Source organism: Pteropus medius, unplaced genomic scaffold (genome assembly GCF_902729225.1).
Source record: "Pteropus medius unplaced genomic scaffold, Ma_sr-lr_union100, whole genome shotgun sequence".
NCBI lineage: Eukaryota > Metazoa > Chordata > Mammalia > Chiroptera > Pteropodidae > Pteropus > Pteropus medius.
Genome location: NW_024354911.1, coordinates 6,035,250 through 6,052,410, shown reverse-complemented (window position 1 = coordinate 6,052,410; position 17,161 = coordinate 6,035,250). Strand labels below are relative to the sequence as shown.

At 35.0% G+C, this 17,161-nt stretch overlaps 1 protein-coding gene across 9 annotated transcripts in view; it reads left to right on the top strand.

The window, feature by feature from the left end:
- Positions 1–17,161, top strand: part of LRRC49 (leucine rich repeat containing 49) — a 127,413-nt gene that overhangs the window by 29,582 nt on the left and 80,670 nt on the right. For all 9 annotated transcript variants that reach the window (XM_039856394.1, XM_039856396.1, XM_039856392.1 and 6 more), the window contains one exon: positions 16,754–16,815. In XM_039856394.1, the coding sequence (XP_039712328.1) occupies positions 16,754–16,815 (62 nt within the window). The remainder of the gene's footprint in view (positions 1–16,753; positions 16,816–17,161) is intronic.

Sequence of the window (17,161 nt, the reverse complement as noted above, 5' to 3'; positions counted from 1 at the left end):
TTCCATCCCTTTACTTTCAGTCTGTGTGTGTCTTTTAATCTGAAGAGAGTCTCTTATAGGCAGCATATGTAAGGCAGCATATGCTTTCTTATCCATTCAGCCACCCTATCTTTTGATTGGAGCATTTAATTCTTTTTTATTTGAAGTACTTGTTGATAGATATGTAGTTATTGCCATTCTTTATTCATATTTATGATACATGTTTTTTTCTTCTTAAAGACATCCCTCCAAATTTCCCATAATACTGGCTTGGTGGTGATGAACTCCGTTATCTTTTTCTTGTCTGGGAAGCTCTTTATCTGTCCTTTGATTCTAAATGATAGCTTTGCTGGGTAGAGTCATCTTGGCTATAGGTCCTTACTTTTAATCACTCTGAATATTTTGTGCCAAGACCTTCTGGCTTACAAAGTTTCTGTTGAGAAATCAGCTGACAGTCTTATGGGAGCTCCCTTGTAGGTAACTAATGGCTTTTCTCTTGCTGCTTTTAAGATTCTCTCTTCGTCCTTAACTTTGGCATTTTAATAATGATGTGTCTTGATATGGGCTTCTTTGGGTTCATCTGAGTTTTGGGACTTTCTGAGCTTCCTGAGATTGTATGTCCATTTCCTTCACCAAGTTAGAGAAGTTTTCTGTCATTAATTCTTCAAATAGGTTTTCAATTTCTTGCTCTCTTTCTTCTCCTTTTGGTAATCCTATGATTTGAATGTTGTCACACTTGATGTTGTCCCTGACGCTCCTTAAACTATCTTTATTTTCTTGGATTCTTTTTTCTTGTTGCTATTCTGATTGGGTGTCCTCCTTTACCCTATCCTCTAAATTGCTGATTCAATCCTGTGCTTCATCCATTCTACTGATTCTCTCTTAACATACTCTTCATCTCAGATATTATATTTTCATTTATGTTTTCCGTCTCCATTTTTATGTTTCCTATCTCTTTGTTAAAGTTCTCACTGAATTCATCTACTCTTTCCCTAAGTTCTTTGAACATCCTTATAACCAGTGTTTTGAACTCTGCATCTGGTAAATTGCTTATCTATATTTTGTTGAGTTCTTTTTCTGGAGCTTTGTTCTGTTCTTTCATGTGGGACATGTTTTTTTGTCTCCCCATTTTGGTTGCTTCCCTGTGTCTGTTTCTATGTGTTAGATAGAGTTCCTAAGTCTCCCAATCTCAGTAGAGTAGCTTTATGTAGTAGGTGTCCTGTGGGGCTCAGTGGTACAGCCTTCCCTGGCCACCTGCTCAAGGTGTGTCCTTTGTGTGGGTTGCGGTTGCCCTTCTGTTGTAGTTGAGCCTTGGTTGCTGTTTGCACATTGATGGGAAGAATTGACCTCTGGGATGATTGGTTGTGAGGATTGGCCAGTGAGGGGCTGACCCTACAGAACAGGATTCACTTTAGCAGGGCTCTGATGCCTGCCCACTCTGTCCTTTGGGTGTGTCCTCCTCAGATACTACCCTGAGTGGTGCTGTGGCTCTGGTCTAAGCAGAAAACTGGATGTGCCAGCTCAAAGGCTTCCTGGGAGGGGCCCAGCTGGAGGCCAAGTTCAGCTGCAGCCTGTGCACTTCTGGGGCCACTAGTAAGAGTCACCAACCTATCCACAGATGGCTGCCACTCATGCTAGGCTTTGGATGCCTCAAGAGGCCAAGCCCAGAATCGAGGCCAGCTGCTGCTACTGCAGGACTTGGGGCTGCTCAGCAAGAGGTATAGGGCACACTGAGGCCAGCTGCTGCTTCTTTGGGTTTTGTGAGTCTTTGAGAAGTTTTAGGAAAGTCTGCTATGTGAGCCAAGATAGGCCATTTGTATGGAATAAACCATTGGAGGCAGTTTGGGTGGGCCCACAAGTTGGGAGAGGCAAAGTCTCAGGGAATTACCTGGGTGCAGCTATCTGTGTTAACCAGGTTGATGGAAACTCAGATATGGCGGCTGCATGGGAAGGTAGAGGACTCAACAGAAGAATAATGGATACTGTCTGTACTTCTGTATGAGAGAAAGCCACCCTTCCAGCCCTCGCTCTGAAGCCTGACAACTCAGTGTCTCCCTATCTGTCCCTGGTACTTATTGAACAGCTGCCCCAACACTGGAGCTCAGAACGAGTGAGTCCATCAGCAAGTAAGTCCACGTACGGGCCCTTTCAGAGGAACACCTACATCTCTTGCAGCCCTCCATCTTATTCTGCCACAATCCCTGCTGGTTTTCACAGCCAGAGGTTGTGCAGACTTTTCTTCCTGGCAGTTGTCTTCTTTAATCTGGAAATGTACCTTAGTCTTTCTTTGTATTTCATGATATTGACATTTTTAAAGACTATTAGTTTATTAGTTTGTAAAATGTCCCTCAGTTTGGGCTTGTCTACTGATGTTTCCTCTTGGTTAGTTTCAGGTTATGTACTTTGAGCAGGAATATCAGCAGAAGCGATGCTGAGTTCTTAGTGAATCATATTAAGTTCTTAATTCTCAACCTTTTTCTTATAAAGAATGCACAACCCCCTTTTTTAAGAATTGAGGTAGTGTTAGTTAAAACATTATATAAATTTTAGTTGTACAACATTATAATTCGATATCTGTTGCATGCTCACCACCAAAAGTCTAGTTTCCATTCATCACCATATATATATATATTTTTTGATGTCCCTGTGTGGGCATGAATCATCACCATATATTTGACCCCCTCTACCATTTTGCCCTTCACCAACCCCCTTCCTCTCTGGTAATCACCAAGTTGTTGTCTGTATCTGAGTTTGTTTTTGTTTAGTTTAGTTTTTTTTGTTTGTTTGTTTTATATTCCACATATGAGTGAAATCATATGGTTTTTGTGCTTTTCTTTCTGACTTTTTTCACTTAACATAATACCCCTAAGAGCTATCCATGTTGTCATGAATGACAATATTTCATCTTTTTTTAAATATGGTTGAGTAGCAATTAGGCAAGAAAAAGAAAAAGAAATAAAAGGAATCCAAATTGGAAGGGAAGAAGTAAAACCATCACCATTGGCAAATGACATGATTTTATATATAAAAAACCCTGGACTCCACTATTCATTTATTATTTCTAATAATTTCTATTGTTAGAAATAATAAATGAATACAGTAAAGTTGCAGGATATAAAATTAATATATAAAAATCTTTTGTGTTCCTGTATACTAAGAATGAACTACCAGAATGAGCAATGAAGAAAACAGTCCCATTTATAATTGGGAGGGGGAAAGCATAAAATACCCAGGAATAAACTTAACAAAGGAGGTAAAAGACTTGTATACTGAAAACTGCAAGACATTGTTGAAAGAAATTGAAGAAGACATGACTCCTTTCTCAACTTACAATCTGGGAATCTTTTAACCAGAGACTTTTTTCTATTATACTAATTGGGATTACTGATATATTTAGATTTTTCACTTTAATGTTTCTCATGCTTTCTATTTTTCCTGCTTTTCCTTTTTTTTTTTCCCTTGTGCCTTATTTCAGGTTGAAGGTATTTTTGCTGTTATTTCTTATTCACTTTAATGGTTACTCTTAACATTTTAAAATACACCCTTGACTTAAATTATAGTTAATATACGTTCCTACCCTCTTCTCAAATAAGGGCCTTAGAATCATTTAACCCATAACCCCCTCCCATTTTACATGTTTTTGTTGCCTGGTATTTTCTTTTGATCTTTTTACTCCCCAAATTAGATGTTATAATTACTGTCGTTTTCAGTCAGTGCTTATTTGGATTCACTCAAATGTTGGTTTGGGCTTACCACTCCTCCCAAAATATATAATTTAGAAAATTTTCCTTTACATTGACTCTGGTAGTAGTAACTCTCTCAGTTTTTGTCTAATGATGTGTTTATTTTGCTTTTATTCTTGACTGATAGTTTGACTTAATTGACAGTTATTTTTCCTCCAGTCGTTTGAAGCTCGTATTGTATTTTCTTTGCCTTTCTATTATTGTCATTAAACTGTCTAGTATCATTTTTTTTATAGGTGATCTTTTTCCTCCTCTGGCTGCTTTTAACATTATAGGATTTTGTTTTGAATTCCTTCAGATTTACTGTGATTTGTATTGACTTGGAACTACCATATTTCACACACATTTTTCGGACACACATTTTTCCATATTTCAACAACACTGAAATCTGGATATGTCTTATAATCTATGGCACCTTAAAATCACTATTGGATGGGCTACAGCAATTTCATTGCCTAAATATATGTGAACTTGGTAATAACTATTTATACTATTGTCATTTTAATTGTTGGTACAACATGTTTTGAATTTAATCACTGTTCAAAATATATTTTAAAAGATTACATCATGATTTGGCATTGAAATGAAACATTATTTTAAAAAGCATGGAACTAGAACAGCAAAGACATAAGTTTAATAGTAGTGAACATTTTTTATTGGAGGAATGACTGCAATTCCACATTTTCTTGCTAATTAGCAATCAAATACTTTAAAAGGAAGATAACCATGTTTGGCGAGGCTGTGTTACATTTTGTTACTGAGATAGATTCAGAGAGGTTTCTTATCACGTCCCAACCAATGCAACTGGAGGTAGGAGAAACTGAGCAAACTCCTTGGAACAGATTAAATAAATTTCAAAACGAGAAGCTGTGTGAATAATTCATGCCAGTATCTTTGTTTCGAGTGTTATAACAAAATACCACAAATTGGGTAGCTTATTAACAACAGAAATTTATTTCTCACAGTTTTGGAGTCTAAGAAGTCCAAGATCATGGTGGTAGAATGGTTGCATTCTGATGAGAGCCCTTTCCCTGGTCCACAGCTGGTGCCTTCTCAATGTGTCTTCACATAATGGAAGAGGCTAGAGATCTCTGCAGAGACTCTTTTTAAAAACACTATTCCCATTCATAAGGGCTCAGCCTTCAAGACTTAAGCACCTCTCAGGGTTCCTACTTTGGGGGTTACCATCATCTTTGGGGGTTAGGCTTTCAGCATATGTATTTAGGGAGACACAAACATTCAGACCATAACACTGGTGGTTTTTTTGTTTTGTTTTGTTTTGTTTTGTTTTGTTTTGTTTTGTTTTGTTTTACCAATATCAAAATATACAGAATAGGTCTCTTTCTAGTCAGTGCCTTTGTCTGCTCCAGAGGTTTCTTGACTTTTCTCCCCATGGATTAATTTTGCCTGTTTTTCAAAATTTTATATATATATCATATACTCTTTTGTGTACTAACCATAATGTTTTGATATTCATCCATTCTGTTCTTTGCATCAGTAGTTTTTTTTTTAATTCCTGAATTGTGCTCATTATTTAAATATACAATTTGATTTTTCATTCTTCTGTTCATAGGCATCTTGGTTATTTCCAGTTATTGGCTTTTACAAATAAAGCTGCTATGACATATACCCTCATTTCGCTCAGGTAAATGTATGAGCGTGTCATTACTGAGCCATAAGGTTGGTGGATGTCTAAATTTATTGGAAAATATCAAACGGTTTTACAAAGTGATTATACCATTTTACACTCCCACTAGCAATAAATGAGAGTTCTAATTGCTTTACATCCTTGCCAATGTTTTACATTGACAGTGTTTATAATTTTAGTGATTCTATGATTCTCATTGTGGTTTTAATTTGAAGTTCCTTGATGACTCTTGATGTTGAGCATCTTTCAAGTACTTATTAGCAATTCTAACATACATTTTTGTGAAGTTCAATTCAAGTCTTTTGCCCACCTGAAAAAATTTGTGTTGTTTACCTTTTTATTATTGAATTGTAGTAGATTCAGTTCCTTTGTTTGATATATGTATTGACTGTATTTTCTGCATGGCTTGCCTTTTCGCTTTCTTAACAATGTTTTTTATGTGTGAAATCTTTAAATTTTAGTGAAGTACAGTTTATAAATTTGTTTTCTTTCATCATTAGTGCCTTTTTGTGCTGTTCAAGAAGTCTTTGCCTTTCCCAATATCATGACTATGTTCCTTGTTTTCTTCTGCATGATTTATAGTTTTACCTTTCACTTTAGGTCTGTGATCCATCTTTATTAAATTGTATGTATGGTGTGAGGTAGGGATCATGGTTAATTTTCCCACATAGGAATATCTATTTGCTCCATCACCTTTTGTTGAAAAGATCTTGCTTTCCCCATTGGATTGAATTGGCATCTTTGTTGAAATTACTTATAATCAAATGAGTCTTTTTCTGGACCTTCTATTCTGTTCTATCTATTTGTCTACCATTATTCCTAAGGACACCGTCTTAACTACTGTAGCCTTATAATAAATGTAGATATTTTGCAAGTTCATTTATTTTATAAATTTATTTTGCTTAATTTTTATGTATGCATAAGAATGATATTTGATTAAAAATATATAGTTAAGTAAATCTAAAAGCTCTTTTGGTAATAATGAAATAAAAATTCTAAGTGATAGATTATTTTATTATTGATTAATAATAAGTTTATTTTCACCAAGTGTTACATAAAATAATTGTAAGACGATATCTTAGATTTGAATAACTATGGTAATTTTATTAGCATACCTGACATTTATATTTCTTGAATCTGCATATTCATATCTTTCATTAATTATGGGAGCATTCTGAGTCTTTATATTTTTCAGATATTGCTTCCTCTCTTTTTACTTCTTTTTTTAAAACTTTTTAAAAATTAAGTTTATTGGGAGTAACATTGGTTAATACAATTATATAATTTTCAGGTGTACATTATAATTTGACATCTGTATATTCTACTGTGTGTTTACCACACAAAGTCCAGTTTCCTTCAGTTACCATATATTTGATTCCCAAAACTCATTTCAGCCTTCCCCTACCCCACTATATTTGACCCCCTTTACCATGACTACCTCCCCACTCCTCTGCTACCCCTCTACCCTATGATAACCACTAGTCTATAGTCCATGCCCATGTTTTTCCTGTTCATTTGTTGCTTTTAGGTTTACATCTCACATATAAGTGATATCATGTGATTTTCAACTTTTTCTGTCTGGCTTATTTCACTTAGCATGATTATATTGAGGTCCATCCATGTTGCAAATGGCAGTATTTCATCTCTTCTTACGGCTGAGTAATAGTCCATTGTATATATGTACCACCACTTCTTTATCCAATCATCTATCGTAGAACACTTCAGTTGCTTCCATGTCCTGGCCACTGTGAATAATGCTGCTATATGCAAATATCTTTTTGGATGGATTTCAAGTCTTTGGGGTAAATACCCAGTAGAGGGATTGATCATATGGTAGATCAATTCTTAGTTTTTTGCAGAAACTCCATACTGTTTTCCATAGTGGCTGTACCAATTTGCAGTCCCACCAGCAGTGTATGAGGGTTCCTTTTTCTCTGCATCCTCTCCAACATTTGTTATTACTTGTCCTGTTGATTATAGCTATTCTAACAGGTGTGAGATGGTACCTCATTGTGGTTTTGATTTGCATTTCCCTAATAGCTAGCGATATTGAGCATCTTTTTAAATATTTGTCAGCCATTTGTATGTCCTCTTGGGAGAAATGTCTGTTCAGGTCTTCTGCCCATTTTTCGATTGGATCATTTGTTTTATGTTGTTGTTGTTGTTGTTATTGAGTTGTGTGATTTCTTTGTATATTTTGGATATTATCGGAGGTGTTGCTTTCAAATATATTTTCTCATTCAGATGGTTGTTTCTTTATCTTGTTGACGATTTCGTTTGTGGAGCAGAAGCCTTTTAGTTTGATGTAGTCCCCTTCATATAGATTTATTCCTAGATATTTTGTTGTTGTTGTTGTTGTTGCAGTTGCAAAAGGAATTATTTTTCTACTTCTTTTTCTGCCACTTCATTATTATAGTATAGGAATGCTATGGATTTTTGAACGTTGATTTTGTATCCAGAGACTTTACTGTATTTGCTTATTGTTTCTAGTAGTGTTCTTGTGGAGTCTTTAGGGTTTTCTATATAGAGAATCATGTCATCCACAAATAGTGACAGTTCGACTTCTTTGTTTCCTATTTGGATGCCTTTTATATCTTTCTTTTGCCTGATTGCACTCGCTAGGACCTCCAGTGTTATATTGAATAACAGTGGTGATAGTGGACAGCTTTGCCTTGTTCCTGATCTTAGAGGGAAGGTGTTTAGTTTTTACCATTAAGTATAATGTTGGCTGAGGGTTTGTCATAAATGGCCTTTATTATATTAAGGTACTTTCCTTCTATACCGATTTTGTTAAGTGTTTTGATCATAAATGGATGCTGTATCTTGTCGAACACTTTTTCTGCATCTATTGATATAATCATATGATTCTTATTTTTTAATTTGTTCATGTGGTGTATCACATTAATTGATTTGCATATGCTGTGCCCCTGGGATGAAGCCCACTTGATCGTGATGTATAGTCTTTTTAATATGTTGCTGTATTTGATTCACTAGTATCTTATTTAGGATTTTTGCATCTGTGTTCATGAGAGATATTGGTCTTCTATTTTTGTGATGTCTTTACCAAGTTTTGGTATATTGGCCTCATAAAATGAGTTGGGAAGTATTGCCTCCTCTTCGATGTTTTGGAAGAGTTTGAGGAGAATAGGTATTAAATCTTCTTTGAATGTTTGGTAGAATTCACTGGTAAAGCCATTGGTCCTGGACATTTACTTTTTGGTAGGTTTTTGTTGATTGTTTCAATGTCCATTCTGCTGATTGGTCTATTTAGATTTTCCAGGTCTTGATTCAGTCTAGGAAGATTGTATTTTTCTAAGTACAGGTCCATTTCTTCTAGGTTATTAAATTTGATGTTATATACTTTTACATAGTATTCTTGTATGATCCTTTGTATTTCTGTGATGTTAGTCATAATTTCCCCTCTTTCATCTCTGATTTTGTTTATTTGTGTCCTTTCTCTTTTTTCTTTAGTGAGTCTAGCCAGGGGTTTGCCAATTTTATTTACCGTCTCAAAGAACCAGCTCTTTGTTGCATTTATATTTTCTATTGTTATTTTTGTTTTCAATTTCATTTATTTCTGCTCTAATTTTGATTATTTCTTTCCTTCTGCTGATTTTAGGCTTCGTTTGTTCTTTTTTTCTAGTTTTTTAAGAAACTAGGTTTTTTATTCGGACTTGTTCTTGTTTTTGGAGATAGGCCTGTAATGATATAAACTTTCCTCTTATTACTGCTTTTGCCTTGTCCCAAAAGTTTTGATATGTCGTACTATCATTATCATTCGTTTCTATGTATCTCTTGATGTCTCTTTTTATTTCTTCTCTGACCCAGTTATTCTTCAGTAGCATGTTGTTTAATCTCCATGTATTTGTGGTTCTTCCTGCTTTCTTTTTGCAATTCCTGAAATTGTGATATGACTAATTATGATTTCTTTTTGCAGTTGTTCTCTAGTTTCAAAGCATTATAATCAGAGAATAGGGTTGGGATGATTTCAACCCTCTTATATTTATTGAGGCTATATCCCAGTATGTAGTTGATTCTAGAGAAGAATACGTAAAAGATGCACACACATGCACACACACACACACACACACACACATACATACAGTCGTCCATTTTCTTCTGCATGTGCCTATCTCCATTACCCTTTGCGAATTTGGATCTTTGAATCCTCCCCTTTTCAGTCATTGTTATCTCAATTTGTCCCTATGTAAGCTGAACGTTCATTACTATCTTGCTATAGCAATTCTCTTCTTATTATTTAAGCCTATAATGCCCTGTTCCTAGTAAGGGTTGCACTCCTCTGCTTCTATTTATCTTATAGTCACTTTACTCCTAATTATGTTTGTTTGTTTTTGTCATTTTGTTTTAGGCGAGCTGACCCCTTTCAATATTTCCTGCAGTGCAGGCCTCGTAGTGGAGAATTCCCTCAATTTTTGTATGTCTGGAAAGGTCTTAATTTCTCTTTCATATCTAAAGGAGAGCTTAGTTGGATACATTATTCTAGGCTGGTAGTTCCTTTCACTTAATAGTTTAAATATTTGATTCTATCCCTTTCTGGCTTATAAGGTTTGTGCTGAGAAGTCTGAGGATAATATAATGGGTTTTCCTTTATAATTTATCATTTTCATCTCCCTGGCTGCCCTGAGAATTCTGTCTTTGTCATTGATTTTTGATCATTTTAATCCAATGTGTCTTAGTGAAGGCCTTTTGGGGTTGAGATAATTGGGTGTTCTGTTGGCTTCTTGAATTCCAAGCTCCAGCTCATTCCTTAGATTTGAGAAATTCTCATCAACTATTTGCCTGAAAATGCTTTCTAGTCCCTGCGCCTTTTCCTTGCCTTCGATAATGCCCATTATTCTTATGTTTCCTCTCCTGATGGTATCAACTAGTTCTTGAATTTCTCTTTCAGTATTTTTTATTCTTTGATTTCTCTCTTCTTTTTTTCTGATTTATTTCTAGATTTCTGTCTTCAATATCACTGATTCTTTTCTCCACTTAGTCGACTCTACTTCCCAAGCTTGCTATTTCATTTTTCAACTCTTGCAGTGTGATTTTTATCTCTAGAAGATCCATTCTGTTCTTTTTTTAGGTTTCAATCTCCGTGCTCTGCTCATCTAGTTGTTTTTTCAATTCCTGAAATTGCGATATGACTAATTTCAGAACTCACTGAGTTTTTTCAGAAGTACTATCCTGAATTCTCTGTCATTTAAGTTGCACATTTCTATGTCTGTAAGCTTATTTTCTGGAGATTTTTCTCTTTCTTTCTGAAATGCCTTGTCACTTTGGTTATTCATGGTGTTTAATGGACTATTTGTCCACTTGGGCATTAATGGAATTGTATTCTGCTGTTTTTCCAGAAAGAAGATTTATTATATAAAGGTCTCTCTTTAGCCTGCTTCAAAGAAGGTGCTTTTCTTTTGGTTTCCAGTAGTTGGCATCTAAGCCTCTTGGATCCCTGCTTTATATAATGCCTTTTTCTTTTCTTATAGGTATTTAATTACGCTCACTACCCTTAGTTTCAGTCCCTGTCAATGTTAGCAACAGTTTCGTTAGTATTTGTTCAGATTCCCCTGGGACTCCGCGGTGTTCGGTCTCAGAAAGTATGGGGGAGGGGCCCTCTGGGTTGGGGTTTGGGGCTGCGGCTCAGCTTCGGTTTTGTTACCGTGACCAGTAAAAATCAACTATTATTTTTCTGCCATCCCCCTTCTCTGCTTTCTGCCTTGATGACTGGGCCCTGCCGCTGGATGCGTGGAACTCACAACTCTCCCAAGCAAGGCTTTTCAAGGAACTCATCGCACCTTCTCCCCTACCCCTCCTCCTACAGGGAACTCCAGCGGCTGCAAGAGGCAGCTTCTTTATTTCTCCCAGTCTGCTGTCTGACACCCAGGGTTCTGGCCTATTGTTCTTACACGCAGATCCCACATTCAGACGTGCTGGTGTGCAGTTTGGGTGTTTTCGTTGAGTTTTACATGTTCAGCTTTTTGTTGTTTCAAGAGGAGAGTTCTGGAGGCATCTCTCACTTCGCCATGTTTCTCCAAACCTCCCTTTTTTACCTTTTTTTTTTTTTTTAGTGCTTACAGCTCCTGGTATTCCTAGGTTGTCTCCCATCCAAGTACTAACCAGGCCTGACCCTGCTTAGCTTCTGAGGTCAGATGACATTGGGCACGTTCAGGGTGGCATGATCATAGACCTCTTTAGTTTTTAAACACCCACAAGACATAGTGTGCGCCTTCTTGCTCTATCCTTTGTTTCTTAAAATTTCTATCATTATTTCTCTCTGCTATATTTTACTTCTTTAGTACTATCTTCTAGTTCACTAACTCTCTCCTTAATTTTTCTAATCTTATTTTCAGTCCATTCGTTAAGTTTTTAGTAATGACCATTATTTTTTGTTTGTAGAAGTTCAGAATGTATTTTTTTCATAAATGCCAAATCTTTTTATATATAGAACTGTATTTTTTATGTTTTGATTTTTTATTTCTCTAATAATTTCAAACGTAGATATTCCATGGTCTTTAGCAAGTTATTATATTTTCTTAATTTTTTGGCAGTTCTACATTTGCTTCCTGAAATGTCTGCTGACTCTTACTCATGCTAATTTTTTTCTTAAGTTAGTAGTTTGGGATAGTCAAAATGTTGTAAAGCCTTCGTTGAGTTTGTGTCTTTCAGAGACCTTTGCCAGGAATGATAAGGGCATGAGTGCTAGGGACCACTTTTTATGAGGAGTCTTTTTATCACATGCATAGGATATAATTTGACTACAAATTCAAGTGAGAAAAGGCTTATGATTATGAAGTTGAGGCTTTTTCTCTTTTTCTCATAGCTATTAAATCTAGGTCTCCTAGATTATAAAGACTGGAAATCTCTGTAGTCAGAGTATCAGTGTCATTGACAAGTTCTCTTTTATTTTTTTGTTTGGTGGGGATTACTACAGAAAGTAGAAGAAAATCAGACTGAAAGAGTAACTTGCAGCTAGATTAACTGATATTTGTTCCCATGTAATGGGTACTAAACAAATATAAAAAGCAGATATGCATATTAATTCCTTTGGGTAACAGAGCCAGATAATGGACTTTTTTCCATTGGCATTTAAATATATGATTAGAGTTATTGATATGATGGCTTACACATATTATTCCCCATGTAATATGTGTCTGTATCACAAAGCGATAGCTGTAGCAAGTAGTCATTTTGGAATTAATGAAATAAGCCTTTTAATAAAAAGATTTTTTTTCCTTTGTTTTTTTTTTCAAAATTATAGTACTTTGTTAATGTTTCCAGTTCTTAAAATTAAAATAATTACCCCTATATATTTTTACTCTGACTTTTTGTACGACAGAATAGGTAACAAAAAACATAATAACTGAGATTTTATTGTAGTCATCTTCATCCTACTTGATACATGCCAAAGCTTCTATCTCTGCCTTTCTTCTTCCTTATTCATCTGCAGGAGGCATCTCTAAAATTAGCTTCAGTAATAGATGTTATACACATAGTTAGATTACTGAATCATTTAGTTCTTTTGTGAAATTTAGAAATATAGAAAACAGCAGAGTAGGACAAGCATATTTCTCAAATAGCAAGTTATTATTCTGAAAAATAAAGAATTATAATCCTCTCAATAATCTTGTAATAAGTAATTTTATTTAAATCTATTTTTAAAGGATTATATTTTTAAAATATATACAATGGTTTTGATTCTTACTTCAAAAGATGTTTGTGATTCTCAGAATCATGTTTTGTTAAATATGATAAGTTTGAGACTATGAGCAGATTAATAACAGATGAGCTATAAGTATTCCTCTATAAATTAAATATTTTATTTCATCATCTTCTCATCTGGGTATGTTAACATTATTGCTTCTTTGCAATAGTTTTTATGGCAGTGATGTTATCTCCAGAAAAGAATAGTTAGGAGAGTTTAATGCTTGACAATGAAATAAATGTGCTGAATTTTCTCAGAGTTATGAGAATTTAGCTTTTTTATATATCCTGAAGCCCCCATTTCTCCTTCCCCCATCATTTTGAAATAATTATGTTGTGCGGGTATGCAGATTGTCATACTGATATTCAATCCATCTGTTAAGTTTTTAGAAATGACCATTATTATATCAGCCTCCCCCAAAATACCACCAGAATAGCTTGTTGATAAAGAAAAGCTGACATTATTACTTATTGGCAGAAAGAGCACACATTACCTTGACAGTCTTTGTTGTCTTCAAGGGCAAAGGCAGGATATTTATTTTTGAGATTTCTTAGGGGTGAGGGTCTGGTAAAAAGGTGGGTCTTTCAGTGTAGAGGCTTGATTCAAGTTGATGAATTTATAATGTAATAGACTAGGATTATCTGGCACAGCAAGATGAGCTTTTCAAAGTATTAAACTTTTGTTTTTCCTGGCATTAGTAACTGTCTCATTTCCCCCATTAATTGAGGGTTCTATTTAACTACCCTTAATTAATGTCTAAACTCCTCAACAGAACTTTAAAATTCCTCTGTGTATGGACAAAGATGTTAGGTAATCTATCTGTTTCATTTTCTCCCCCTTGAAGATACCCTGTCTAGAGCCTTTGTCCTCTTTAACGTAGACTGACTGCTCTTAGGCCTGCTTAAAAAGATGTCATTTTGGGATTTTTCTTTGCCTCCCTCCGATGATGAATCAACTTCCTTGATCTTATGTATCTCCATCTTTGGTTTACTCTTTCATATTAGAGAAGCCATCTTCTAGTAGCTTTCTGTAAGTCTCTCTTTTTTTTTTCTGTAAATAACTCATGTATAGATAATTGATATGAGAAATATGCTGTTTTCTTTTTGTTTATCGCAGTGCTAGAAATTCGCTACAAATTACACCTCAGAATGGCTAGAAAAACTAAAGAAAAGTTGTAATTTTCTTAAAAAATGACAATTGGAACAGTAAAAATGATTAAGGGTAATTATTTTGCCTTTCAAATTTCTGGAAAGACTGTATATTGAAGGATATATGTAGTTGAATTCTGATTTTTAGTTTTTCAATTTGTTATTAGTATTTTTCATAGGTCTATCAGATAGTGACAGTTATTTTGAAAATTTGATAAAGACATCTGGTAAAAAAATTTTTTCATAAGTGAAGATAAATACAAAACATTACTATTTAATCAAATAAACTTTAAAAACCTTTCTCACAAATTATCACCTGATGTAATTTGAATTTATATTTTAATAGCAAAAAATTTATGTCTTGAAAGGTATCTGTTGTCTCTGAAGGAGGTAAGCTAAAACTCAAAGAGACAAATGAATTTTTTTTAAGGTGCTATGATTAAAAAGAAATCCAGGTTACTGCTTCTCAGTTTCTCCCAGTTAGATGTCAGCATGCTTTCTTGTACCGGAAATATCTCAGGTAAATTACAGGAAGAATTTGAGAGACGAGATTCCCCAGGATTACAGAGAGAGCTTTCCATTTGGCTGTGACTCCATACTTCTAGAGACCAGATAGGAAGCAAGTTACCATTTCCTTTGGAAAACAGGGTCCTGGAATAAAATGAGCCCTACCACTAGTCCATCACTCTTCCTTCGCCCCACTCCCCTCTCATTTCTGGGAATATCAGAGAGTGGTAGCTAGTAGAGATGATTCAAGAAGTTTGCCAACATGTAGAGCCTATCATCTGCTGAGGAGATGATGGCTGCCTTCCTGTTTTATGCAGACTTATTCCTTGATCATGGTTGAAAAACTATAAAAATCACTAACTCACAGCTATGTAACAGGCTTTTCAGGAGAAGACCTGAGAATGGTAAAGCCAAAGGAATGGTATACATAGCCAGTAATTTGGCCACTGCAATTGTATTTGTTTTACACTTTTTAGAGTCTAAGGGGTTGAAAGAATGTTGGAGAATGATATGCAAGGGATATCATTTTAAAAGGAATATATATGGGAGAGTGTCTTAAGCCATGTTCACTTCTGTGCTCTCTCAAAAACCGATGAGAGGTGGCTCTGTCACAATTCTATCACTTCAGTGTTTTCTTTGTATAACAAGCTTTTAAAAATAAATAAATGAAACTTTTTGTAAAATCTGGGCTTATCTAATGTTAATGCAGTTGCCTAAATTCTTACTGGGGTCCTGGAAATGGTATTTTAAAAGGGAGGAAGAAAACTAAAAGAAAGTTATAATTTTCTTAAAGAAAAAATTTAGAACAATAAAAATAATTGTAAGAGGGAGGGAGGAAGAAAGATGATGACCTAATGGAAACAGTAAAACAATTTTTGATTTGGGTTTAAATACTGGTCACAATAATATGCAAAATGTATATATTTATTTTAACATTATTCAAACTCATATAACTAGGAATTATTATAAATTATGTTGCCCTTAAAAATGACAAACATTTTATATGAGAAGTGCCAGTGTATAATATTTTAAAGAGCAGAGCACTGGAAGTCTCTATTAAATGGAATAATGGAATCTTGTCCTATCTCAGCCTCTAGGACAGTATGTAATACTGGGTCACCTTCGTACCCCACTCCCACCCTATCCTTGCCACAACCTCAACTGTTTACCTTTTTCACATGATTAATTAGGTTGTAGACTAGGTAATTGCTAAGCTTCCTCAAGATTCTGTTACTCTAGTATATGTCATATTTTCAGAAGGTTTGTGTCTTTTCACTTAATGAAATTAGGTAGCCTTGTATTAATTTGTGTTTTTAAAAAATCATTTGGGCCAAACATTTAATATTTGCTGAATGTAACTATATTTAAACTGCAGAGAGTTTGCTTCAAGGTGCTGTACCCATACAGAACAAGGTAGATTTCCAATTACAAGAACCCCTGATTATTGTTTGGACTGGAGATGGCCCTTATAGTGCCCTTCAGTGACACTATGATCTGCTTTTAGTTTTATGGGGGCTATTGTCCTTATATTGGTTCATTTTTAACTAAGTGGTATATTTCCAAGGGTTTGAGAATAGTGAAGTAAATAGCTTTGAAATTCTCAGTACTGTTTGGAAAGCTAATCGCATGAATTTAAAATATAAAGCATTTGAACAGCTTCCTTTTAAAAGTGATTTTTTAACAAAATTTGATCATACTATATTTGTGCTACAGTTGAAATGCTGAAGTAGCATTTTGGCTTCTTTCCCAAAAGCATGCTTAAAGAGGCTAGCAGCAGCATCTCTCCCTGTTCTCTTCAGTGTTTTTTACCTTGTGAGTGGTGCAGCTTGTTCTGCGGATGTACTGAACCCTCCCATTTAATCTGCAGTGGAGAAGAATGGAGCTCAATGTCCAGTAGAAATCAATGGTCTAGCAAGGTTGCAGTAAATAGAAATGACTATATATTTAAACAGCTGAGCAAGAAGACATTTATTCTATTTCTTTTCTTTCAACTGATGAATTTTTGCTTTCTATTTCCTTCTAGAGAGATGTGGATAATTTGCCCTGCCTCCAGCGTCTGTTTCTCAGCTTCAACAATATATCTAAGTAAGTGGAAACTCCCAACTTGTCATTTATTAATAATTTGATTGTATGGGTTCTAGTGCTTTAAATTAAGATTGTTTGTACCTTGGAGAATTTATTGGCATGTGAGATTTTAAACTGGAAAACAAGAGGGCCGTCCATGACAAGTTCTCTGTGGAAAAACAAAGCTCTGGTGTATATCATGTCCTCTAATGATAAAAGGATGAAGTTAGTATAGCATGTGCTTTTTATTCAGTTATACTTTAGAGCTGCTCTCTTGTAAAACGTGGAAATTTCAGCATATATTTTGCTGTCCTTTATTTGACACTTATTGCACTAGTCAGTTGAATTAGAATATCTTTCATAAATT